This window comes from Notolepis coatsorum (genome assembly GCF_963971535.1).
Source record: "Notolepis coatsorum genome assembly, chromosome: 5".
NCBI lineage: Eukaryota > Metazoa > Chordata > Actinopteri > Aulopiformes > Paralepididae > Notolepis > Notolepis coatsorum.
The window spans coordinates 21,539,292-21,567,290 of record NC_140169.1 but is presented as its reverse complement, the minus strand read 5'-3'; the positions used below and the strand labels follow the sequence as shown (position 1 = coordinate 21,567,290).

The 27,999-nt window shown below is 45.6% G+C and overlaps 1 protein-coding gene across 1 annotated transcript in view; it reads right to left on the bottom strand.

Annotated features, from left to right (window-relative positions):
* The window catches only part of itprid2 (ITPR interacting domain containing 2), a 156,647-nt gene that overhangs the window by 78,157 nt on the left and 50,491 nt on the right, over window positions 1–27,999 (bottom strand). Inside the window, exons 2-4 of the mRNA XM_084314035.1 lie at window positions 10,558–10,675; window positions 9,746–9,940; window positions 7,034–7,076 (exon numbers count right to left, since the gene is read on the bottom strand). Coding sequence (XP_084170161.1) covers window positions 7,034–7,076; window positions 9,746–9,940; window positions 10,558–10,579 — 260 coding nt within the window. The 5' untranslated portion in view covers window positions 10,580–10,675. The remainder of the gene's footprint in view (window positions 1–7,033; window positions 7,077–9,745; window positions 9,941–10,557; window positions 10,676–27,999) is intronic.

Below are 27,999 nucleotides of genomic sequence, written 5' to 3'. Positions count from 1 at the left end.
TGTCGGCGTGGTTAGGGCACAGGACTGGTTCTGGTCACGCTGGTCCGGATCAGTTAAACCCGTTGTCCGCCGGGGATGCAGATCTGCTGAGGGACTTGGGCTTTTTTCAGGGGGAAAAATGCCAGGTCGGTCCGGGTGTCACAGGGTTAAGCGCTATGACATTTTGTACTCTGCACTGTCGTAATGGCTTACGGCCATGCCAACCTGTACACGCTCGATCTCGTCAGATCTCGGCCGCTACGCAGGTTAGTCCTGGTTAGTACTTGGTTGGGAGACCGCCTGGGAATACCAAGTACGGTGTGCTTGGGGCTGGTTCTCCATTCTTTTCGCTCCTCTCTCACGCATGGCGAAGAGGGGCCTGTTGGGTTGGTCTTTGACCTCCTCTGGTGACCTTGTGCTTCCCGTATCGCCGGGCCTGGTCCGAAGTAATGTTTCGTCGACCCGTAGGCCTATTTTGAAAACTGAAACACTTGTACTGCGGTATAGCCAGTGTGTGCCCGCAGGTGTGTTTGAGTTTTTTCTTGAGGGGTTATAGGAACAGCCACCGCATTGGGTAACGACAAGGTGGTTGATTCCCTGGTGTGTTGGAGCAGTGTCAACTCCCGGGTTACCCGGTTGAGGGTGCCCCTGCACGTTCATGACGTCTGCCAATCATGTCAGCCTTCTCTGCCTCAACCCCTCTGGGTGGGTTTTTTTTAAATGGAGGCTTGGTCATGCAACAACGCCAGCATACGCCCCTTCCGCCGGGGGGGCTGTTCTCAGCTAACTCCTTTGGCGCCTGTCTCGTCCGCAGTGCTCCAGGCTCAGGTTACAGCCTGTTGCCTGGTTTTCCCCGGTGCGCTGCCTGCTTCCGTTGGTTAACCTTCTTTGTGTGCTTACGGCCATGCTGACTGCCTGTTCTGCAGGGTCAGTGTGCCAGGCGGTGTGCTATTGGGGGGAAAGGGCCCGCTCTTGGAGGGGCCTTATCCGAATACGCTGGCGATGTGGGGGGCGGTGTCACTAAGTGACCGCCTGGTGGGGTCTTGATGCCTGGCGTCATTGACCTCTCCGGGCCCCCGTTTTCCAGGGGATCCAGTCCCTTCAGTGGGTCTGGGTCTTCCTTCGCGCTCCGCTGCTACGGCCTTGCCACGGGGTTGGGTTTGCTCTTGACCCCCGTGATTCTGGGGGCAGTAACGAGGTTGTTCCCTCCGTTCGTTCCCGAGTGGCATGCGGGTTGTGCGTGTGTGTAGTCGTGGGGTCAGGCCACGGTCTGCTCACCCTGTGCGTTGAGTTGCTTGAGTGCCTCTTCGCACGGTCGGGTCCGTCGCCCGCCCGGGAACCTCCAATAGGGGGGGTGCCCTCCATTAGGGGGGGTCGGGGGGCTCGGTCCTCCCTGGTCTGATGGTTGTGGGGGGCCTCAGCGGGGTGTATTTGTCGGCCGATGGCTCTCGCTTGGCCTCCCTTGTGCAGAGAGTGACGGCGAGCGAGAGCCATACGATACAGAACGATAGGTTATAACTATAACCAAGTTCTGTTAGTATTGGTGACGCTCGGCGTCCGACGCCGCTGCATCCCTTGATCTCGCCTTGTGGTGAAAGCTTGGGAAGGAGGCGAGTATGTGGCCCCACCCCTGCTTATGTAGGTAAGCTGATAGGGGTGTGGTCAGACGAATATTGGGATATAAAGGTACATTGTGGTCTTTATTCAGTGCGCGTGCACGTGCGAGGTACAGTGCAGAGAGTGACGCCGAGCGTCACCAATACTAACAGAACTTGGTTATAGTTATAACCTATCGTTCTTCTCTGCTGTAACCGGCTGTTACTGTTCTTCTCTGCTGTAACGAGCCGTCACTGTTCTTCTCTGCTGTAACCGGCTGTTACCGTTCTTCTCTGCTGTAACCGGCTGTTACTGTTCTTCTCTACTGTAACTGGCTGTTACTGTTCTTCTCTGCTGTAACGAGCCGTCACTGTTCTTCTCTGCTGTAACCGGCTGTTACCGTTCTTCTCTGCTGTAACCGGCTGTTACTGTTCTTCTCTGCTGTAACCGAGCAATCACACATAGCAATGTCTAATGACAATATAAAATATAAGCTGAAGCGGGCTGTATGTGAAAACCAGCCCCTTCAGTAGTGCACTAAGCACGGTCCCGAGCAGGTAAGAAATAAACAAAGGCGTTTTCAAATGGCAAATGATATTTATTATAGCAGGGCTTGAAACCCACTGTTCCCAAAGGAAAAATGATATTTATTATAGTGGGGATTTAAACCCACAGCACACACAAAGGGCAAAGGGTAATGGAGAACAAACAGGGAATATATAAATAAGACAAACAAACACTAAGCAAAATATAGACGTGTCATAAGACACAAAGCTATTAAGCAAAGGTAAGCACTGGGAACCACCCAGCAATAAAGCACTACAGTATATATCCCCCTTGATGGAGGGAGATGGCGCAGAGGCCAACAATATATACAATAAGAATCCCACCTGTTAGGGAAGCACACAAAGTGGAAGATAAGACCAACACAATAAGATTGCCCACACACAGTGGGTAATGGCTTTTACAATTAGGCTACAAAAGTATCCACTCAATAGTGGTAAATAGCGGCCACCTCCACACTCCACTCTGGTCGGTGGCAGTGATTCAATGAGGCGCCCCGATGTGTGTCACCTCCCACTCTATTAACCACCCATCTCCACTGCCTGTCCGAAGGTGCACCAATCAGATGCAACCAATCCAATCAGGGAGATGTGTGGCATCTGCGGAACAGAAACAGGCGATTAGGAGATGACACAACATCACACATAGAAAACACAAATAATATATTACCCTGATGTTACATGGTGTTAAAATATATGGCAATAATGATAATGCACAACCCACGTACGTGACAGGCTGTTACTGTTCTTCTCTCGCTAGCGGGGCTAAAAACGTATAAGCTAGTGTACAATGTAGAGCAACCACCTCACACTATGAGCCGTTTCTGTGTGTAAATGATTGGTTAAATTAGCAATCAATTTAAATTGATTATAACTTTCATATTTCCATACTTGATGACTATTTTAGAGAGAACAGTTCAGGGTCTCAGTATAGAACAGTTCATGGTGACTGAGGTCTCAGTAGAGTGGATGCTACAGTCCCTGGAGTTCAGGTGACAGTATGGATGAGATGTCTTCAACAGACCCTGGAGTTCAGGTGACAGTATGGATGAGATGTATTCAACAGACCCTGGAGTTCAGGTGACAGTATGGATGAGAATTCTTCAACAGACCCTGGAGTTCAGGTGACAGTATGGATGAGATGGAAGCTACAGCCCCTGGAGTTCAGGTGACAGTATGGATGAGATGAATGCTACAGTCCCTGGAGTTCAGGTGACAGTATGGATGAGATGTCTTCAACAGACCCTGGAGTTCAGGTGACAGTATGGATGAGATGAATGCTACAGCCCCTGGAGTTCAGGTGACAGTATGGATGAGATGAATGCTACAGTCCCTGGAGTTCAGTTGACAGTATGGATGAGATGGATGCTACAGTCCCTGGAGTTCAGGTGACAGTATGGATGAGATGGATGCTACAGTCCCTGGAGTTCAGGTGACAGTATGGATGAGATGGATGCTACAGCCCCTGGAGTTCAGGTGACAGTATGGATGAGATGGATGCTACAGCCCCTGGAGTTCAGGTGACAGTATGGATGAGATGGATGCTACAGCCCCTGGAGTTCAGGTGACAGTATGGATGAGATGGATGCTACAGCCCCTGGAGTTCAGGTGACAGTATGGATGAGATGGATGCTACAGCCCCTGGAGTTCAGGTGACAGTATAGATGAGATGTCTTCAACAGACCCTGGAGTTCAGGTGACAGTATGGATGAGATGGATGCCACAGACTCTGGAGTTTGGGAGTTCGTTTCTTTCTTTCTTTCCTTCCCTCTCTCATTCTTTCTTGCTATTCCAGTCTTATCTCATCCAGTGTAACCAGCCTCAGACCACAGGTTTGTTTGTTCTAGTACCTGTGGATTTATGTCACAACTCAACTCCACACCTGACCGCAGAGACTGTTCTTAAACAAACAGAAAAAGTGCACACACACACACACACACGCACGCACACACACACACACACACGCACGCACATGCACACCAGTGGAGGCTGGTGACCAAATTTTTAGGTGAAGCACAAATTATTATATTATATTATATATTAAATTATATTTTTAAAACATCCCCCACTGTGTGTCAGTGGTCAGTGGACACAGATGAAAACATAATATTAATATACACTATATATTAATATTAATACCAACACCAATCAATCAATTAATTAATATCAATATCAATATACATATTAATATACTATCAATACTACTATTGAATATACATACACTATTCATTTCATTTACACTATACATTTCATCAAACCAGCATGTCATGTCTCCTTTAACTGTGGGTGAAAAGAGGGAGAACTACAATGACTACATTAACCAGAATGCCTGGCAATGTTTACTTCTGCATCTCACGCAACACACAAGCCACCCGTTGTCTCAGACACAGCGCAAACCCACACAACGGACAAGATAGCAGTTCTCATTCATAAGAGCACACACACCAAAGTGAATCTCACGTGACAAACCGGGAAAGCCACAAAGACACTAGCTCAGCTGTGCACCTTCAGCAAAGTGCGTTAGCCTAGCCACAAGCTAGCGGCAAACATTCAGACACAACGTTCATTCATTTAGCCAGCATCACTAACACCGTGCACATGCAAATATTATCTGCAGGCTGCATTAGCAGCCAGCAGCCAACGTGATACATTACATTGTGTTTATATGTGACATAGCCGTTAACAACGTTTCAATCCCTTAATCAAGTCTACTACAAGTATTGTTCTCTAAACAATTCGGCTGGCTAACGTTAGCGTCCAGGCTAAGCAGGCTTTCGTTATACAAACATTACAACTTACTTTTTTCTGATCCAGATGCATAAGTCCACTTCTTCATGTTGCTCAGTTGCTGGTTTATACTTCGGTCCTAATGTCGGCGCAAAGTTTAATTTAGCCTACTGTGTTGTTACAGCTGTACTGTAAACTACTAGCTTGCTAAGCTAGTAGCTAGCTACAAGTTAGCTTGCCTTCACAGTCCAAGACGGCACGTTCACGTCAACTACAACTACACTAGTCTTCAACTGAGATTTAAAAAAATATATATATCATCCAAGTAAACGATGCAGTGCACAACAATAAGTGAACAAGTGAATAAAGATCTTAACCCTTTATTCGCCAATGACGTGTTACCACGTCATTCTCCGCCATGCGTAATCTGCCAATGACGCCGTAAGGCATCTTTGAGATCAATATTTCAAAAATCTGTCATGTCAATCATATTTTACCCACGGAGACTTGAGACTTGCTGTTGATCTCCTCTCAACTCTCCAACGGTTCAAGACCGCCATCTGGTGGCCGATCTGCGAATCGCCCAAATAGGAAGTGACGCGGCAGGAAGTGGTGCTCAACCATATTTCGTCCGGCCACTCGCTATTGCTCCCGGGACTCGAGCTTGATACACTGGATAGCGATCCGTTGCCAATAACTCGATTTGGACGTATATACTATTATACAACCTGGAAATGGATCGCATATATCAACATCCCATAATCGCGAACTTTCTGCTCCACGCTGACCACCCAACAGTCAGAGGAAGCTGCGGTAAGTTTTAGTGCGTTTGATTATTATGATCCATATAAACTGCTGTGATCTATGTATCGCCCATACTACATTAATGATTTAACGTCGGCCACGGACTTATAAACCCCCCCCCCCCCACCCCTCCGGTCACCAGCAGATGATGAGGCATGACGTTTAGGACCTTGTACAATTGACATTTTTTATCTGACGTCAATCGGTATCAAACTACATTTGATGATGTAATATATGTATTTATAGCTATAACTCGCGTTCTGCAGAATGCTGCAGAAAACGATAAAAACATATTTATACTTTAGACCGTATTTTAGTATGAATATGTGAATGAAAAAGTAGAACGTTGCTACATCCTAAACGATAGATACTTGACGTTGAATGGGCCATAGTAATGTCAATTTAGCAATACAATTTAAAAAGTTATAGCCCTGCAAAGAAGGGGAACATCTCCATAGACTTACAGTACTGGCAGACAGTGGATTAAGATCAGAATAATCCCTGGCAGATAAAGGGTTAAAATATGAATGATTATATTAGGCAAATTAATGTTCTTCTTCAGGCAAATTGCACACATGAGATGATGCAACACAACTTTGACTAGAACACTGACGCCAGTCCAGCTGCAGTTCCGCAGGTATTTTACCAGGCAGACTCTGATTGGATTTCAAAGGCTGCCAATCATTCATCCTCCGTGTATTATTGGATTGTCAAGGCTGTCAATCATTCAATCCCCCATTCAATGGCAAGAGTTTAACTGCACAGACCGTGCTTAGATGAAGTTAATAGCCTATTTTGATTGGCTATTATTTATTATTTATTTAATCCTGGGTCAACCTGTGCAGTTATTCTGCACGAATATTACTGCAGTCATTACTGCAGTGCAGGCCTGCTCAGAGCTGTCAATTTTGACCATTTTTGAAAAAAAAAAAATTCACTGGCATTTTTTTACAGAGGAAAACTTTTCTAATAAAAAAAAAATAATAATAATAATAAAAAAAAAATATATATATATGTAAATTAATAATAATTATTAATTATGAGTGAATTTGTGTTTCACGTGTTGTCATAGAGAAACCTCCACTGATGCACACGGTAGGTATAACTCTTAGCATAACCCTGGGATTCATAAACATTCCTGCTAATCAGATCCTGTGATGCTCCAAGAGACTCCAAGTTTGTTAGAACCACCATGTCAGTCTGTTCGGATGTTACTTTATCTTTCAAAGAAGAGTCAGTCAGTAAACTAATCAACTAGTCAACCAGACAGTAAAACAGTCAACCAGTCAGTCAGTCATAACTCTAAGCTGTAGAAAGGGTTAAAGGTTAAAAGTTATGGGGTAGAGATTGAATGTATTCCGTACCTGCACTCATTGAGCCAGCTGGTGATTTTATTAGGAAGACGACCTGAGACAGAGAGAAGAAAGAGACAGAGAGAGACACAAACAGAGAGACAGAGTGAGAAAGAGAGACAGAGAGAGAGAGAGAGAGAGACAGAGACAGAGACAGAGACAGAGACAGAGAGAGAGAGAGAGAGAGAGAGAGAGAGAGAGAGAGAGAGAGAGAGAGAGAGTGACAGAGAAAGAGAGACAGAAAGAGAGACACACAAACAGAGAGAAAGAGAGAGAGAGTAAATAACAACACTTGTCCTCAGAAAGGAAATGTTTATAACATGTGTACTCTGAGAGGAAAGGTCTCTAACCTGTGTACTCTGAGAGGAAATGTCTCTAACCCATGTACTCTGAGAGGAAATGTCTCTAACCTGTGTACTCTGAGAGGAAAGGTCTCTAACCTGTGTACTCTGAGAGGAAAGGTATCTAAACTGTGTATTCTGAGAGGAAAGGTATCTAAACTGTGTACTCTGAGAGAGGAAAGGTCTCTAACCTGTGTATTCTGAGAGGAAAGGTTTCTAACCTGTGTACTCTGAGAGGAAAGGTCTCTAACCTGTGTACTCTGAGAGGAACGGTCTCTAACCTGTGTACTCTGAGAGGAAAGGTCTCTAACCTGTGTATTCTGAGAGGAAATGTCTCTAACCTGTGTACTCTGAGAGGAAAGGTATCTAACCTGTGTACTCTGAGAGGAAAGGTCTCTAACCTGTGTACCCTGAGAGCAATGTTAATTTTGGCAGCTATTTTCATTTTAGTTTTAGTCTTAGTCATGTGTCAAGTGCTCCTTTTTCGTTTATCATATTTTAGTCATCTTCATTTATTTTCCGTTTAGACAGTTTTAGTCAACTAAATGTCTGAGCATTTTAGTCTTAGTCAGTTTTTGTCTCACATGTCTTTTTTGTTTTAGTCTAGATTTAGTCGACGGAAACGGATGACATTTTTGGCTATTTTTAGTTAATGGAAAAAAACTTGTCAGAAGTCAGAAATAGTCAACATGGAACATATTCTGATTTAAATTGCGTATTTATTTTTTAACCTAGGGGAATCTGAGTCGGCGGCACAAGTGATACACAGGAAGGGTGCGCTGTCGATCTGTGAATGGAGAAATAACTTAATAAGACACATTATCACTTCTTGCCTTGCTTTCACTACCACACTACAGACTGTTAACCCCTTTCACCCCCTATTCATAATTCATGCAAGTACTCAAACTGGGAAAACATTACTCGTGCCCATCCGTGCCGGGTATGTCTGTCTCTGATGCTCAGATCGAGGTGGGCATGGATCAGAGGAAGCTGACCGGCTGGCTGGACGCCATGACGGAGACCATGGTGTCGGTGCAGATCCCACGTTTCCGTGTGGAAGACGGCTTCAGTTAGTTAGAGGTGGTCTAGGTCTGGTTAGGAGTTAGAGGTGGTCTAGGTCTGGTTATACTGATCCGATACCAGTGCATACATTTAAAAAAAAGTATTATATTATATAGATTATAAAACTTTTTTTTCTTTTCTTTTTTACAGCTACTGTTTTATATATACTGTTTTTTAGTAATAACTAGAAAGTAATGGTATTTATTCAACAACAGGTGATTGTATAGATTAATATTAGTATCATTAATTGACAACTAAGCTCAATGAGTTCACCCACGGAAAGGTCGTTGGCACATTGGTTCCGCACGGAGGTTACACGTTGTTGCACTTCCTCCTATCCAGTCGGCTCTGTTTAGGTTAGCTACTGTAGTAGCAGAGGCAGGCTCTGTTGTAATTTTTAATGCAAAATAAATATTCAACATTCTCTTTTGAGACTCCGCCTCAGACTCTTATCATTTGGCACTAAAAGCTAAACATTGTCACCGGTATGGCTGTCTGCATTATGTCATTAATTGTGTGCGAGAGGTCGATCAGTGACCACGTTAGCGTGAGCTAGGTTAGCCACTAGTTAATGAGAGCTAGATGGAAATACAAACAATGTAGCGTTACTGGTAAAAAAGTGATTTACCTTGGAATACTTCTTTGCCAACTTGCTGTACTTTGCTTGCAGGTCTGCAGCTGGATTATGAATAGCCCAACTTTAGCCAAGGTAACGTTAAGCTAAAACTAGCTTCTCAAATAGCTCTTCAGCAAATGCTAATAACAGAGCTCCCCGTCACACTGCTCTACTCTGGACGATGGCATTAAGAAAAGTTAAAATTATTTTGTCTCGTCTTGTTTTAGTCAACATATCAACATACATGAAGAGAAATTTCGTCCTGGTTTTTGTAAATTACATTTTTGTGTACTCAGTTGTGGGCAACGATATTTAATTAACTATTTAGTCACGTTAGCGTCACATCGTCTTCAATAACGTGACGTCACGTCTCGTTGTTGTCATGAAAAAAACCTTCGTTGGCGAACATCTTTCGTCATCATTTTAGTTGACAAAATGAACACTGCCTGAGAGGAAAGGTCTCTAACCTGTGTACTGGGAGGAAAGGTTTCTAACCTGTGTATTCTGAGAGGAAAGGTCTCTAACCTGTGTATTCTGAGAGGAAAGGTATCTAACATGTGTATTCTGAGAGGAAAGCTTTCTAACCCGTGTACTCTGAGGGGAAAGGTATCTAACCAGTGTACTCTGAGAGGAAAGGTATCTAACCTGTGTACTCTGAGAGGAAAGGTATCTAACCAGTGTACTCTGAGAGGAAAGGTATCTAACCTGTGTACTCTGAGGGCCCCTGGTTGCCTCCATCCCCCGCCCTCCCCTCTGTGTGGCCGTGGGGGGTCTCAGGGTCAGGGGCCATTTCTGGGTCAAGCTGTGTTCCAGGGTCCTGCCAGATGGAGTCTTTGCTCTGAGCCCAGGCCCTGCGCTTCGTACAGGCTGCTCTCTGTGTCACATCTGGATCAGCACCTACTGTACAATAAGAATAAGAATAATGATGATAATAATAAGAATGGAAATATTAATAGTAATGTGAATAATAATAATATAATTATGAATGTCAATAATAAATAAAGTATAGCCATATTAATATCACTATTATGTAATATTATTAATAATAATGATAATAATAACTACTACTTATACTACTAATAATAATTTTATAATAATCTGCTCTCTGAGCAGAACGAGCACCACTAAACACCAGAACTCTCTGAACAGAACCAGCACCACTAGAACTCTCTCTGAACAGAACCAGCACCACTAAACACTAGAACTCTCTGAACAGAACCAGCACCACTAAACACTAGAACTCTCTGAACAGAACCAGCACCACTAAACACTAGAACTCTCTGAACAGAACCAGCACCATTAAACACTAAACCAGCACCACTAAACACTAGAACTCTCTCTGAACAGAACCAGCACCACTAAACACCAGAACTCTCTCCGAGCAGAACCAGCACCACTAAACACCAGAACTCTGAACAGAACCAGAACTCTGTTGTTTGGGGGGGGGGGGGGGGGGTCGTCTTGTACGCGGGTCAAAACAGTTGACTATTTTCTGTCTGTAATATGAATCTACTCACTTTGTTCTGAACAGTCTTCCATTCCCAGGGGTTTGTCTGTCTGTATGTTTGTCTGTCTGAGTGTTGACAGTGGCAGGTAGATTCAAACCCTTGACCTTCAAACGCTGTCCTGGGAAGCCTGAGACACAAAAAGAACACCAACACTGTTAATATCAAACAGTAACATCACAGACAGACAGAGTGAAAGAAAGAAAGATACAGAGACAGATACAGGGAAAGATATACACAGAGAGGAAACAACAGAGAGAGAGAGAGAGAGAGAGAGAGAGAGAGAGAGAGAGAGAGAGAGAGAGAGAGAGAGAGAGAGAGAGAGAGAGAGAGAGAGAGAGAGAGAGAGAGAGGAGAGAGACAGAGAGAGACAGAAGGAGATGAGAAGTGTCTAACACTAAGAGAACAAGCTATATGCTATAAATGTTTCTGAATGACTACATCTGTCAAACACTAAGAGAACAAGCTTTGCAGTAAATCTTTCTGAATGACTACATCTGTCAAACACTAAGAGAACAAGCTCTGTAGTAAAGGTTTCTGGGCTACATCTGTAAAATGATTACCTAGTTTGTTGTTATTAGTAATATTATAATCTTTTTGATTACATGTGTGTTATTATTTGGATATTAAACTTGCTTTGGCAATAAGTGCTTTTATTTCATGCCAATAAAGACGAATCAAAAAGATTTGAATTGGATTGAGAGAGACAAACAGACAGACAGACAGAGAGAAAGAGTGACAGACAGAGAAGGGGGTAGCAAAGATGGGGACAAAAGATGGAATGGAGTGAAGGAAGGAAGATGAAGGGATAAGAGGGAGATAGTGAAGAAAGGAGGTGTTGAGAAGAGAAGAGAACGAAAGAAGAGGAGAACAGAGAAGAGGTAGTTTGTCTGAAAACTTGTGAAGTCAGGAAACAAGTGTTTGGAATTACGATTACAACAACTTCCTGTTGCGCGCGCGCGAGAGACCAAAAGTAATTGGACAAACAATCATAAATACAATTGTCACGTTTTAATACTTGGTTGCAAATTCACTCCGGTGACTTCTCTTGATTGTTGACTTTGACACAGATAACACAGATGACACAGATGGGTGGCGCGGTGGTGTAGTGGTTAACACTGTCGCCTCACAGCTAGAAGGTCCTGGGTTCGATTCCCGCTTGGGGACCAGGTTGCTGTGTTGTAGGGGTGGACGGTATGGTCTAAAATGTATATCACGGTATAATTTGAAGCATAGACGGTAACGGTATATCACGGTATCAGTGTTTCCGTTAGAATAATTTTTTTTGCCTGATAGGCAGGCTATATAAAGAATGACATCCTCAAGGCATGTAGATTTATAATATTTTAACTTAAAACTAGGCTACTTTTGCATATACAGTCATTATATTCCAAATAAAATAAGTCCCGAGTCGAGACTCCGTGCTGCTCCCAATTGGAGTATTGCACTGTGCACTACTCCAATTCAGCCATTGGCAATTCAGCCGTTGGGTGGGGGGCGCTGTTGAGCGGGCCTGTGACCGGACCTGAAAGCGCCCCTACTCTGCGGCTCTGCAGCTGCATATGCTTCTCGCAAAATCCAGCATCCAGCTTGCGCTGCCCAGCCGTCAGAACACTACACACATATCATAATGTTCACAGCAAACTGTAGTTGATCACCAGGTATGTTTTATTAACGTAGAATAATTCATATAAGAAAAACTATAGGGAAATATCTTACCTTTCTCCACTGGTTAAAAATGAAAGGAACTGAAATTGAAACTTGCTGTGCGCCGCGGTGATATGTGTTTATTATGAAATGACAATTGCGTGTTGACACGACCACTGCGCGAAGCCTCCTAAACCAGTGGTTCTCAACTGGTCTAGCCTCGGGACCCAACATTTTCCTTAGTCATTAAGTCGCGACCCAAAATTTTGAACCACTATGATTTATGTAAAAAAAAAAAATTTGCAGTAATACGCAATCTTTCAAAACATGAAATAAACACAAAAAGTGCAACAAAAGTGCAACTATTGCTAAAAACCCAATGAAATAAAATAATAATAAATAATGCTTCTTAGCAGATTTCTTAGCTTAACATAACAGACCTAAATTTGGGGGAACTAATGGGATAACTGAGTTTGCAACAAAAGTGCAACTAGGGCTAAAACCCAATGAAATAAAATAATAATAAATAATATGCTTCTTAGCAGATTTCTTAGCTTAACATAACAGACCTAAGGTTGGGGGAACTAATGGGATAACTGGGGTTGCAACAAAAGTGCAACTAGGGCTAAAAACCCAATGAAATTAAATAATAATAATAAATAATTATGCTTCTTAGCAGACTTCTTAGCTTAACATAACAGACCTAAGTTTGGGGGAACTAATGGGATAACTGGGATTGCAATAAAAGTGCAACTAGGGCTAAAAACCCAATGAAATAAAATAATAATAAATAATGCTTCTTAGCAGATTTCTTAGCTTAACATAACAGACCTACGTTTGGGGGAACTAATGGGATAACTGGGGTTGCAACAAAAGTGCAACTAAGGGCTAAAAACACAATGAAATAAAATAATAATAATAATAATAAATAATATATCCTTCTTAGCAGAATTCTTAGCTTAACATGCAGGGGACTAATGGGATAACTGGGGATGATGTTTGCTCCTGACAAGAGTCTCAAAGTCTGGGGTGATTGTAGACAAAGCAACTCTGAGGTCATGCTCAATGTCCAATCTGTTCCTCCGCTTTGTCTTCAGCTGGACCAGAGCTGAGAAGCCACTTTCACAAAGATAGGTAGTGGAAAAAACAAAAACAAAAAAAAAAAACCCACCAGTTGAGAAACACTGTCCTAAATAACTTTTTCCAGTTTGCACATATCTATTATCTATGACTAATTCTATCTATTTTTAGGGGCAAATGCGAGTGAAATAGTCGCGCTGTGGTTACATGACGTCATTGCTATTTTAGAGCTGCTCTACCGGTTACAAGGTATAGTCAAAATCCATACCGTAGAGCAAATTCATACCGTATACCGTTTATACCGTCCACCCCTACTGTGTTGCCAGTTACCCAGGTGGGGTATCTCCCGGGCCTTTCTGTGTGGAGTCTGCATGTTCTCCCCCCGTGCTTGCAAGGGTTTCCCCTCCCGATAAGATCACAACAGATCGCCAACACTGTCACGTTCCTGACGAAGACGGACAGGAGCACTTGGATTGGTCCCCGGGCGTGGCGCACGCTGCAGCCCTTGTCTGCTCCCGGCTGCGTGAATATTTTAGGCAACCAACTTGTGTTCAGCGTTTCTCTGATTGCCCACTACGCCCATGTGACCGCGAGAGCGCGGCAGTGCGGAAATAGGCTGCATTCTATTGCCATTCTCTGCGACAAACTAACCTTAACCAACTCCGAAACAGCGCCTAAACTTAACCCTTCTAACCTTAACCAACTCCGAAACAATGCCTAACCTTAACCCTAACCTTAACCAACTCCGAAACAATGCCTAAACTTAACCATAACCTTAACCAACTCCGAAAGAATATTGCCATGCTCTAAGACAAACTCTAACCTTAACCAACTCCGAAACAGCGCCTAAACTTAACCCTTCTAACCTTAACCAACTCCGAAACAATGCCTAAACTTAACCCTAACTGTAACTGAGGGGTACAATTCCCTGACTGTATTAATAAGTATGGTATCATTAAACCACTACTGTCTTATGTACATTACTACTGGCCATACAGTACACAGGTATATGATGAGAACACCTCCACAATGACACGGTTCCACAACAATATTGGGTTTAAGAATATTTATTAGCAGCAATGATAGTACATAATATACTTTACTTTGGATGCGCTTATAAGGCAAAGGAATGTGCGTAGGCAAATCAATAACGTATGTCCATTCTCATATTACGCAGGAGATAATAATACAACCTGAATCTTAGGAATTATATCTATGGTACTCCAGTGGGCAGCGGGAGATACTGGTAGGGGGTTCCCACCGGTTGTAAGCCAGCAGGGGGAGGAAATGTTCGAATGCAAAGTCTGGATCAACAGGGACTCAATAAGCTCCTGCTATGGGAGGCGGTATATTACTCCCTGGATCAGCAGACGAAAAGCAGCAGCTGTAATCCAAGTATGCGTGCAGCATAGGTGAAAGCCGGCCAGCCTCTCCAAGAGACGGGCTCGAGTGATGTTCCTCACGGGCAAATCCCACACAGTAGTGGGTAGACGATTCTCCTCCGCTCCAACAGGACCAAAGCAATATAATAATAATCCAGCCGGAAAGGGGCTCTGCATTCACCGGTGTAGATTCTCCGGTGCACGGTACTTCACATTATCTAGGTCGAACTTGACGTTATTCCACTAAGCTCTGACACTTTACTATCCTATTCGCACGCGGTTATAAGTGCTCTATTTAGACGCACGGTTGCTCACTTCACTTGGTCGTTGACTCGTGATGAAGGCTTTACTAGTAAGGAGCGAACGATACGTTGAACGAACGTATTAGGATAAGACAAGACTCTATTTCGGGGCAAAACGGGCCCACTTCACAGCACGTTGTATCGTGGTGTGAGGCTTCAACTTGTTACTAAGACTACTGCTGTATCCACCTGCGCCGTATTTATACGTTAGGTGAATAATCTAGTGCCAACCTTATTTCTGTCTCGTATTCCTGGGCAAAGCCGGGCATGTACAGACATGTCTTCGCGGTGACTTTGAACTCGGCATTGGGGGTATGGCCGTTGGCGCCTAGGGGATCGCTTCCAATAGGAGAACGAAATATTATGGTCTGTACTAGGTTAAAGGGATATTCCGTGTATATGTACAAAGAATACACAAGGGATATCAGATGATATACAAATCCTATGCAATATATATCAATCAATAAATACATATATTCGGTTTAATCTGACCCTTTGTAACAGCCGCCTCCTAATTAGTCCCACCTAATTAGATAAGCAGAGACAGATTAACCGCACTGTCCACTACTCAATGTCTGTTGTGAGGGTAGGCAGTTCACAAAGTCAGTGGGTCATAGTAGTCATTAAGCGAGTCGGGGAGCCTTGGCAACTCTATCAGCCTCGCCACGGGTCGGTTGTATGTCCGCCCTTGGACGAGCACTTCTGCCGCTCTGACCCTTCCGTCGGCACCAGTGGTCACTTTGCTTACGCGGCCGGCCGGCCACGCAGCTCGGGGTAGTGACTGGTCTATGGTCATGACGACTGGACGGGATGAAGGGGGGCTTAGGAGGAAGCGGGCCTGAGACTGCTTTGATCCGTGCTTGGCTGTGCCTCCTCCTCCTCCGTCTGTTTCTCTTGTTTGCTCTGTACCCCGTCTGAGGAGGGGCCGGTTCCGGCCGCCCCGTCAAGGAGTCGCTTGGGGTGCTAGGTTCGAGGTCAGCTACGTCTGAAGCGCAGCTGAGGGGGGTGGAGTTCCGAACTCCCTCTTGTGCCCACGGTTCTCTCACAGGCCTCTCGATTAATGTCAATAGCCTCTCAACAGGCTGTACGAGGGAGTGGCCGGTGTCGCTCGCCTTTGTGTGTAGGCAGCGTGTAGACGTGGGTTGACTGTCAAGTCCGTAGAGGGGGCCCTGGAGCGTCCATCCCAGTCGGGTCTGAACCGCGACTGGGCATCCTTTGGGTCCGATGTGGGCCGCCTCAATTGAGAGAATGAGGTCCGCGTGGTCGGAGCCGATGAGCAGGGTCGGTGTGGCGCCGTCGATAAGCGGTATAGGTAGTTGACGTAGGTGCACATACTTCGCCATCAGCTGTGGGACGGGGTAGGTGTACTGAGACAGGCCTATGTCGTGGCTGGTGAAGACGTTGGTTATACTATACTGCTTCTCGGGCTGGTCCACCGCTGCTATCTTGAAGGAGACCCTTTCACCTTTTATGGTCTTCTGGTCCCTTCTGATGGTGCGTATGGTCATGGTACCTTTGGCACCCCGCAGGCCCAACTGGGCTGCGGCGGAAGCGAGGAGGAGAGTCTTTTCAGACCCATCGTCCAGGACGGCGTAAGTGTCCAGGACCTTGTCCTCGTAGCTCAGGAGCACTCTGACCACTTTGATGAGCACTCGGGGGGTCCCGCTATGCTGGTCAATGTGGAGCACTCCTGTTGGTCGGTTGCCTCGTCGGGCTATTCTTCTCATGTTATCCTCGCACAAGAATCGGCGGTGACCGGCTTGTGGGGGGTCAGACGCAATCCACTGCTCCATTTCGGCGATGGTCAGTTCCGGGAACACGTCGCACTGGTCCAGCCAGTGTCCTCCGCGGCAGTACGTACAGTCGATCTTCCATACCTCCTTTGCCGGGGGGTTGTCACCTGTCTGTGGTAGAGCTGCCGCGGTATCGGTATTACCGCGGTATCGCTGTTACATCATGCCCACCGCAGCGTTGGGCTGAATACCGGCATCACCGCTGTTTTTTATTATATTATTATTATTATTACGCTCTCGTTGGGCTTGCGGCTCTGCAGATATACCCTACTTCTCTGTCGAGATTCCAAGCGACCCTATTGGGTACCAGAAAAGTCACATGAAACACTGCAGACCACTGATTGGTCAGAAGAGATACGCGTCACATGCTTGGAGCATCTTGCAGTGCTTTTACTTCCTGAATCTCAGCCATCACAACACGGCTAATAGTACGTTAGCTCCCACCGGAGACCGGAGTGGATTACCGACGCCGTCGCTCCTCAGGGAACGAGGCATAATGATTTTACTGCAACAAAATGTTATAATAAAAGCCCTTCGTTCTATACACTTGTCTGATTGAAAACTTTATTAACAGACCGCAGAATGGGTACAACTCGGCACGCTCTGAGCAAAGAAAGGAACTTAGATATTAATTGAGTAACGCTTGCCTTGCTATGGTCCGGTAAATACGAACGTGTAACTATACTAACGTTAATGCCACAAATCGAATGCCTTTGTAATCATAAGTAGTAACGTTATAATAATAAGAAGAAGAAAGGGTCGGGGGGGTAACCGGCGGGCGCGCCGCTACCACCCCTGCTCGCGACACCGAGGGGAGACTTCGAATCCGTGTTTCACTTTTAATAACGAATGCGTGCATGCCGAATCCCAAACAATATTCATGCTGCAAAGTCATCCTCTAAAGATAGACATTTAGACTAGAGGCAGGCTATATGCTATAAAGAGTAGACTACAAAAAAAATGCATTCAAACTTTTTTTTTGTGTGTGTGTAATAACCGCGGCGGTAGGAAATATTTTGCAAATGTGTGCGGTAAGGAAAACATCAATACCGCGGCAGCTCGTCTGTGGTGACACAGAATCTATATGGTGCGAGTAGCACCGTGACTCCCAGTGTCTGCTGTAGCAGTCGGGGCACCAGGGAGCGGTCTGGTGGATCTTTGGTACTGGTGCCACCGCCTCGGCATGGTACATTACCGCGACGGGCCCACTCTGTTGTCCTGGCTGACGCTTGTTGATGTCATGCAGGACCTCCAAGTGGGTGCCGCCGCACCTGCCACACTTCTTCTTCAGGCGGCACGCAGCTGCCATGTGGCTGCGCGCGCAGCGGAAGCAGCGGCGGTGGTCCTTGATCCACTGACTCACCTCATCCGTGGTCAGCTTCTTGAAATCGTCGCATTGATACAGCCGATGTTCCCCTTCACAGTACTGGCATTCAATCTTCCACTCCTCTTTCGTCGAGGGGGTGTCATGGTTCTTGTGCTGCGGTACTGATTCGGCTTGGTGCATAACGGTCACCGACCGGCGGTTATCATTTGATCCCCGAGGTCCTGGTCTTGGTCCACTCCATACGAACGTGTCCAGTCGTAGGCTGCTGACCTCCCTGGCGAGGAAATCAGACAAGTCTAGGAGGGATGCCTCTGGACCGTTGGGGTCGCGGTGGTCTCTCTGCCGCCGAAAACGCTCTTGTCGGGCGGGAGGGAGCTTCTCTAATATTCTCTCTACATTAGAGTTAGCGTACAGTTCATAGATCCCCTTTTCCTTTTGGGCCCCCAGCATCCCTACCAGGGACTGTACCTTGATAGAGAGGTCATCCAATGCTCTGTTGTCTCTGGCTGGGGGGAGACGGTCAATGTCTCTTATCTCCTGTATCACGTAGTCCCATATGCGTCCTTAACGTTGGTCGAGGGCTACTAGAGCCGCGGTGTATGGGGTAGTAGAGTTGGAATATGCCAGCGCTATATTGTGCGCTCTGGGCACCTTCAGGTGCTTGAGTAGGATAGCATACTTGTACGTTTCATCCGGTACATCGGACATCATTGTCTCTAAGCACATTCGTAGCTCTGTGTACTGTGCTCTGTTCTCGTGTGTGAAGTCCGGGAACGTCAATGTGCCAAGGTACGATGCCATGGATGGCTGGCACATCGGTGAGCGTTGGGGGAGAGGCCTCCTGGGCGAGTCTCCCCGTGCGTGTCGTCTTGGGCTGGTACTTGGTGGGTACCGAAGCCCGGGTACCCAGGTGCTGTTCCTCGGGGCTGGTGGTGCGTCAAACTCACCCGTGAGTTGAGTCGGGGGTTTGTAGCGCAGTGCCTCGGGGCTGACGTCTGGGCTGTACTGGACCTCCTGGTCCAGAGTACGTTGCTGCTGGTCGGCTTGACATTCCTCCGCTTCCTCCTCCTCTGCTAGGTCCTGGAGTCTTCTGTTCAGTCTCTCGGCGTGGTCCGGTTCTTCCCGGTTGCTGGGTCTCGTATGGACCGGCCGGGGAGGGGGTTCGGAGACGTGGACAGGATCCTCCTGTTGGCGGGGTCCCTGGGTCGCTTGGTCGGGTAGGGGAATGTGCCCTAGACCCTTGTCGTGACGATCGCCGGGAGCTCCGTGCGGAGTGAGGGGGTGTCGCCATGGTAATCAATTTGTCCATCAGCTGCGCCTGCAGCCGGTCGCGCTCTGCCTCGCGCTGGGCATGGGCGGCTTCGCGCACTGCTTCGCGCTGGGCATTGGCGGCGTCGCGCTGCGCATTGGCGTTGGCATGGGCGGCGTCGCGCTGTGCATTGGCGGCGGCGTGCTGCGCCTCGGCGCGGCTTCTTTCAATGTTCTCTTCCGTCTGGAGGCGTCTGGTCTCCAGTCTTATGCGGTCGTCTTCACTCCTTTGTTGCGCCTGGAAGCGCTCTCGCTCGGTTGCAGAATGTTCGCGTTCACTGAGGGCTTGCGCTTGGAGTTGCGCGTGAAGGCGCTCTCGTTCGTCTGCAGCTTGTTCGCGCTCTCTCGTCTGTTGCGCTTGGAGTCGATCGCGTTCAGTGGAGGCTGCCAGGGTGGCGATGAGTGCCTGCGCCAGCATCTTGTCCGCTTCGCTGGGGGAAGACACAGGCGGAGGTGATCGGCTTCTGGCAGTGCTCGTTGGAGATCCGTTCTCCTGTCGCGTACCGAGGAGATCCATCTCCTGGGTGCGCGTCTCTTCTTGTGGTGGGTCGGGTTCCATCCCTGGAGGGCTTTCTTTATCCTGGAGCTCTCCGGGGACTACCTCGTCGACGTTGGCGGGGGGTAAAGTCATGTCGGGTCCCTCCTGGTCCCCACCGTGAGCTTGGTCAGTTACGTTAGACCCCACTAGGGTCTCTACTGGCGGGGTAGCCTGGTCGGTAGGGTTGGACATACTTTTACTATCCGCTTTAGTTATTTTATCCGCTTATAACTTCCTTTTAAAGCTAGGTATTGGACTGACAACATAGTCCTCTAGGTGAAGAGGTGGCTGCCGTCTGCGCTCCGGGCGATCTAGCTTAGGAGAACCGTTTGTGGAGTGTTCATCATCGGCCATGTTAATATTAATATTATATTAATATTACGCTAATTCTTATCTCCGGCTCGAAGGACCAATTGTAACTGAGGGGTACAATTCCCTGACTGTATTAATAAGTATGGTATCATTAAACCACTACTGTCTTATGTACATTACTACTGGCCATACAGTACACAGGTATATGATGAGAACACCTCCACAATGACACGGTTCCACAACAATATTGGGTTTAAGAATATTTATTAGCAGCAATGATAGTACATAATATACTTTACTTTGGATGCGCTTATAAGGCAAAGGAATGTGCGTAGGCAAATCAATAACGTATGTCCATTCTCATATTACGCAGGAGATAATAATACAACCTGAATCTTAGGAATTATATCTATGGTACTCCAGTGGGCAGCGGGAGATACTGGTAGGGGGTTCCCACCGGTTGTAAGCCAGCAGGGGGAGGAAATGTTCGAATGCAAAGTCTGGATCAACGGGGACTCAATAAGCTCCTGCTATGGGAGGCGGTATATTACTCCCTGGATCAGCAGACGAAAAGCAGCAGCTGTAATCCAAGTATGCGTGCAGCATAGGTGAAAGCCGGCCAGCCTCTCCAAGAGACGGGCTCGAGTGATGTTCCTCACGGGCAAATCCCACACAGTAGTGGGTAGACGATTCTCCTCCGCTCCAACAGGACCAAAGCAATATAATAATAATCCAGCCGGAAAGGGGCTCTGCATTCACCGGTGTAGATTCTCCGGTGCGCGGTACTTCACATTATCTAGGTCAAACTTGACGTTATTCCACTAAGCTCTGACACTTTACTATCCTATTCGCACGCGGTTATAAGTGCTCTATTTAGACGCACGGTTGCTCACTTCACTTGGTCGTTGACTCGTGATGAAGGCTTTACTAGTAAGGAGCGAACGATACGTTTAACGAACGTATTAGGATAAGACAAGACTCTATTTCGGGGCAAAACGGGCCCACTTCACAGCACGTTGTATCGTGGTGTGAGGCTTCAACTTGTTACTATGACTACTGCTGTATCCACCTGCGCCGTATTTATACGTTAGGTGAATAATCTAGTGCCAACCTTATTTCGGTCTCGTATTCCTGGGCATGTACAGACATGTCTTCGCGGTGACTTTGAACTCGGCATTGGCGGTATGGCCTTTGGCGCCTAGGGGATCGCTTCCAATAGGAGAACGAAATATTATGGTCTGTACTAGGTTAAAGGGATATTCCGTGTATATGTACAAAGAATACACAAGGGATATCAGACGATATACAAATCCTATGCAATATATATCAATCAATAAATACATATATTCGGTTTAATCTGACCCTTTGTAACACTAACCTTAACCAACTCCGAAACAATGCCTAAAGTTAACCGGCGAAAGAATGCACGTAAAAAAAAAAAGAAAAAAAAATTGTCACTTGTCACCAATGCACCGCAGGATCCACAGCAAGGCGGCGAACCAGTTGAGCTAGCCGTCGATGTTAAAAGAGGGGGAGTGGCTAGACGAAAGTTGGTTACCTTAAATAATTACGCCTCCCGGCTGCCCTTGGGGGGAAGGCTGACGGGATGGGAGGTGCAGAGAACATTTAGTCAGCGACTCAGTGCATGCGTGTGTGTGTGTTCCTGTGGGTCGCCCATCGCATGTGTGCGTGTGTTAATCTGATGACAAATAAAGACTTTTACTTCTACCTACCTCCTGAGGCGGCCCAGAACGACACAAGAGGTTTATGGCGAGGACTACTGACGATAACTGACTACAAAGTCAGCGCCCCCTCAATGGGGAGTGCCGACGCCTCTCTTGTGGACCAACTCAACTCCTTTTACGCACGGTTCGGTGCAAACAGTGGCGACGCTAGCTCACCGGCTAACAACGTCACTGACGCACCGGTCGTCGTGGAGGGGGAGGGCATCCGCGGGGGGGGGACACTCTCTCAGTGACAGAACACAATGTGAGAAGAGCATTTATGCGGGTGAACACCAGAAAGGCAGCTGGCCCAGATGGGATAACAGGACGTATACTTAAGTCCTGTGCTAACCAGCTAGCCCCAGTGCTCACCACCATATTTAATCTATCCCTGGCTGAGTCTGTGGTCCCTGCCTGCTTCAAGGTGTCCACTATAAAACACAGCAGGACACACACACACCACTGTGGATAAACGGGGATACCGTGGACAGGGTGAGCAGCTTCAAGTACCTGGGGGTCCACATCTCAGAAGACCTGACATGTACAACACACAGACTCAGTCGTAAAGAAGGCGAAGCAGTGCCTCTACCACCTGAGACAGTTAAGGAAGTTCAGAGTATCGGGGAAGATACTCCAGTCCTTCTACTCCGGAGCTGTAGAGAGCATCTTGACTGGAAACATCACTGCCTGGTATGAAAACAGCAAGGCACAGGACAAGAAGGCCCTACAACAGAGAGTGGTGCACTCAGCTGAGCGTACTACGGGTATTGCACTACCACCCCTGCAGGTCTTATATAACAAGGAGGTGCAAATCCAGAGCCTGCAGAATAATGAAAGACCCTCACCACCCCAACAACAGCCTGTTCAAGCTGCTGCAGTCAGGCAAACGCCTGCGAACACCAGCAACTAGGACAGAGAGACTTCGGCTCAGCTTCTTCCGCCAGGGCATCAGAGTAGGGCTGGGCGATATGGCCTCTAAAGGATATCGCGATATTTTTTTGCTATATCACGATACACGTTATATATCGCGATATTTGGACATTTACTCTAAAGCGCTTAAAAATGCTTGATTTAACCCTTTGATGCATACAGTCATGCCAATACGTTTGCATTAAACCATGAAGATGCTTTAAAAAATAATTAAATTGGGGCGGCTAGGTGGTGTAGTGGGCAAGGCGCTCGCCACCAATGCAGGACACGCTGGGTTCGAGCCCAGCTCTCCGCATTGCTATCAGCTTGGCTGGTCGTTCATACTAACACAATTGGCAGTGTTAGGGGTGGGAAAGCTGATGGGTGGGGATCGGACGTTGTGGACAGCGACTCCTACAGGTCGGTTGGTGCGCCTGCGCAGCAGAATCAGGAAGCGACGGGGGCGGCGTGTCCCTCCCACGCAGACCCCCGCCGCTGAGAGATCGCGCTGTGCAGGTGAAAAGATGCGACGGCTGCTTCCTTGAGTACCGGAGGGGACTCGTGATGTAAGGCTTCGTCCACATTGCAGCCGGCTTGTGGGAGGCATGGCCTAACAGCGTTCGAGACAGGGGAGGGTAGAATTGGACGATATGAAAATTGGGATGGGAGAAAAATAGAAAATGGGAGAAAAAAGTATATAAAAAAAATTATAATAATAATTAAATTAAAAGTTTCTAAAAATTTACTAAGACATTGTCTCTACTGACATACCAATACTTTTTTTTATTTTTTTTTATTAAAAATTAATAATCTACTGTAAGACCATTTATATAAAAACTCTTGGGTGACTTTTGCACAGTACTGTTTTCTATCCACTTTAGCTAAAAACACACACACACACTTTATATATACACACTACTGTGAGACAATAATAATCACACACAAAGGGATAATGGCTTATAGCAGACTTAATGATTGTATAATATTTCAGATAATGAAATTAAATGTTTTAATTTTTTTTATATTTAATTTTTTTATTATTTTTTAAACATGACATAAAATTAGACACACGAGCATTAACAGTAAACATCCAACGTAAATCACAGAACTATACATTCCATTTGAAACAATATAAATGTAGTCTACGAGATATATACCTAATACTTGCAATCCAATACAATACATTATGCTCTTGCTCGCTCTTCCTCCCAGGACCCCCACTTGGATAATCCATCCATTTTCATTAGTTTATAACCAGGAATTACAATTCATATGCTAGCCTTTATTCTCTCCACCACTTCTAACCAGATTGCAATGCTGGTTTCATTGACACCAAAAATTCTTGCTGTAGATATCTCTAGATAAATCACATGGAGATAGGTAAGAACCCATACCTTCCGGCACATTTTATCCGGTTGAATCCATCGTGATGCTATCAGCTTTTTAGCCGCTGTGAGACCGGACAAAACTAGTCTCTTTAGCTGTATGGGGGCTGCAAACTGAGAAACATCATTCAACAGCAATACAGAGGGCTGTACAGGTATGTTCAGAAATAAAAATTCTGATAATTGCAGGGTCACTTCTTCCCAGAATATCTTAACAGGTGGGCAATCCCAATACATAAATGTACCCTCATCACCATTTGTACATAAGGAACATAGAGAATCTTGTCTAAGTCCCATTCTGTTCAATCTTATAGGAGTCAGGTATGTCCTATGAATATAATTAAGATTAATTTGTTGATGATCCGGGTTGCGTGACGCAATTCGAACGTTTGCCCAGACTTCTTGCCAATCAATATCTACTTCCAGGTCTGGTATATCCCTCCTCCAGACTGAGTCTAGGGGAAGGATTCCATACGAAGACGTTAGTAAGTTATGATAAAAGCCTCTCGATGTCTCTCTTTCATAGAAGAATTTGTGATATCTGTGGTGCTCAATTGGTATCTTTAATGGGACTCCATGAGCCTTCAAACATTCCAATAACTGTGCGTAGAAATAATATGTGGAACTGGTGAGGTTAAATGCGTTACGTATATCTTGATAGCTACAAAAACCCTGTTTGTTGAAAACATCTCCCAATGTATGTATTCCCTGCTTTTCCCATTTGGGGTATCTGATAGGTCGTTTTCCGCATTGTTATTGAATAGGGGAGTATGGCTATGCCATTTATGTTGGTTAGAATATTTTGTCTGTGTTTCACGCCATATCCGAATCACATGTGTAATAAGAGGGCCAAATTTCAATTTGCATTGCTTAATTGATAATATGGTGTATACTATGTCCTGCAGTCTATGTGGTGCTACTATATTTTCTTCTAAGTTCCTCCAGGATACAGATGCTTGGGAGTCAAACCAGGTTGTCAGTGGTCTTAAAGAGTACGCTTTAAAATAGTGGTAAAAATCTGGAAATGCTAAACCTCCGTCGGCTTTGTTTCTCTGTGCGGTGGATCTTTTTATTCATGGAGGTTTGTTATTCCAAATAAATTTATATGCGGTGGAATGTAATTTTTTCCAGTAACCATCAGGAGGGGGTAACGGTAACATTGCACATGAAATTAAATGTTTATCATCAACTATCCCAGTTAGTATTTATATTGTAACGTGTGGCCACTTTAAATCATTGAGAGCGAGAGCGAGGTTCCTGCTTGCCGCAGGGCTGTATAACAGAATATAGGGAGGGCTGGAAATCTATTGTGCTCCCACTGTCCTGTGGAGGGCAGCAATACGCCTAGACGTGTAGTCCGCCGGAAATATACAAGAAGAAGAAGAGAGAGAGAGAGAGAGAGAGAGAGAGAGAGAGAGAGAGAGAGAGAGAGAGAGAGAGAGAGAGATAGAGAGAGAGAGAGCGCGTTTGAGCGTTCTGATGCTCCGTAGCTAACCACACCAGGATTGCATTTTGTCAACACAGTTGGAAGCTGGAGAAAGCGATATAAAGAAACTAATTGCCAATAAATGTGAAGTTATCTTTGGACCGGTTGTCAAGCCTCATCAATATACCCCCCCCCCATTTTCTCACTAATGGAAATGGTATCGCGGAGTCACGTTAGTTCGATAGTTTAGCGTTAGCTGAGAAGCTAACAGCGGCTAACGTTAGCCAGTTGCTCAATTCAATTCAATTGAAGGTCTGAGCTGGTCTATGTCTAATGAAATTACAATTGCTCATCATTGAAGGTCCGCATTGGTCTGTGTCTATAATGAAATGAGAGGAAAACGCTGCGCTAAAGCAAGTCGGTCCGTGTTGATAGTTTGTTTTTAGCCGTGGCGGCTAACTGACGGCTAATACTCGATGTTCACGATATCAGGGCTGTACAGTGCTACGAGGGCGTAGCATATTGCCCCTAAAAATAGCCTGTGCTAGTAGAAAAAAATATTTGGGGGCACCCTTGCTAGTACTGATTTCAAACCTCTCATTCGTATTTCACTCCTTTTTTTCCAGGAATTTAAACATTGCGAACTAATCTTGTTGGCCGTTTTCTATATCTCTCCTCCCTCTGTCTCTCTCCGTCTGCCCGAGGAGCGGGGCTGCTACTTACACACTCACACATGCACATACGGGTACTTGAGAGGTGCTGTCCGTCCTGAAGCAGAGCAGAGCTCATCATAGCGGAGAGAACGAAACGTTCGAAAAAAGCATGCATAGCGCGACCTGTGTAACATTAAGTTACACTGCTATCTCCTATCTTAACGTTAGCAAGCTAAGCATGCATAGCGCGACGTGTGTAACATTAAGTTACACTGCTATCGTTAGCAAGCTAAGCATGCATAACGCGACCCGTGTAACGTTAAGTAACTTGTGTTCCGCGGGGAAAGACCGGTCATCACTGCATATAACTTGATTGAATCCAAATATCCATTCAGAAACGTTGTATTATGAAATAATTCTGGGATGTCTGACTATTTCCCTATGCCTTGTTTGGTGCAAGTTCAGCTGACACGGTTGACATGCCCACTACGCAAAGCGTGTGCTCTCACACACGCACGCGCACACACAGCTCCGGTCATGCATCCACTCAACTCATGGAAAATATATCATCAGGCTATTGTTCTAAAAGTATCTCTACTAATAGTATTGAACTGTTTTTAACAGCTGGGTATTGGGTGGGACATTCTGATTTAAGAACTTTCTAAATAAAATAGAAAGTCCCAAAATAGTTAATTTATCTGACTGCTTGTATTAATTGATCAAAAAGTAGCCATGTGCAGTAATATAGTTATATAAAAGAATAATAAAGCAATGTCGATTATGTTCTTATGCTTGCAAAATAATCAAAAAGAACCGATAAGAGTATCGATAAAGTACCGTACCGTTAAGCAGTATCGAATCGATAAGAGTAGCAGTATCGATCAAATCCTAACAATCCTAACCCATCCCTAATGAACACACCGTTATCAATGAAAGAAGAAATGTTTGCAGCTGTGGTAATACTTCAGTTGGTTCATTATAAAAGATACAAACCTGAAAACAAAAGCACTTAAATGTTAAATAAAAGGACCACAGTAATGAGGCAGGAGGAACATATTTTTTTGCACTATAATGGTAAAATTGTTATTAAAAAAAAGAAAACATGCCCCTAAAAAAGATTCTGTGCCCCTACATTTTTCATTTAGGGGCACCTGTGCCCCTAGTGAAAAAGCTTAGCGTACAGCCCTGGATATAGCAATTTACTACATCTCACGTAGAACAAGCCACGATACATCGAGTATACTCGATATATCGCCCAGCCCTACATCAGAGTCTCCACACACAAGCACACATGAGCACACACACACACACATTCTCAGAGGATCTGACATGGTCAACACACATATAGACACAGTAGTAAAGAAGGCGAAACAGCGCCTCTACCACCTGAGACAGTTAAGGAAGTTCAGAGTATCGGGGAAGATACTCCAGTCCTTCTACTCAGGAGCTGTAGAGAGCATCTTGACCGGAAACATCACTGCCTGGTATGGAAACAGCACGGCACAGGACAAGAAGGCCCTACAGAGAGTGGTGCGCTCAGCCGAGCATACCACAGGTATTGCACTACCTCCCCTGCAGGTTCTATACAACAAGAGGTGCAAATCCAGAGCCTGCAGAATAATGAAAGACCCCCACCACCCCAATAACAGCCTGTTTCAGCTGCTGAGG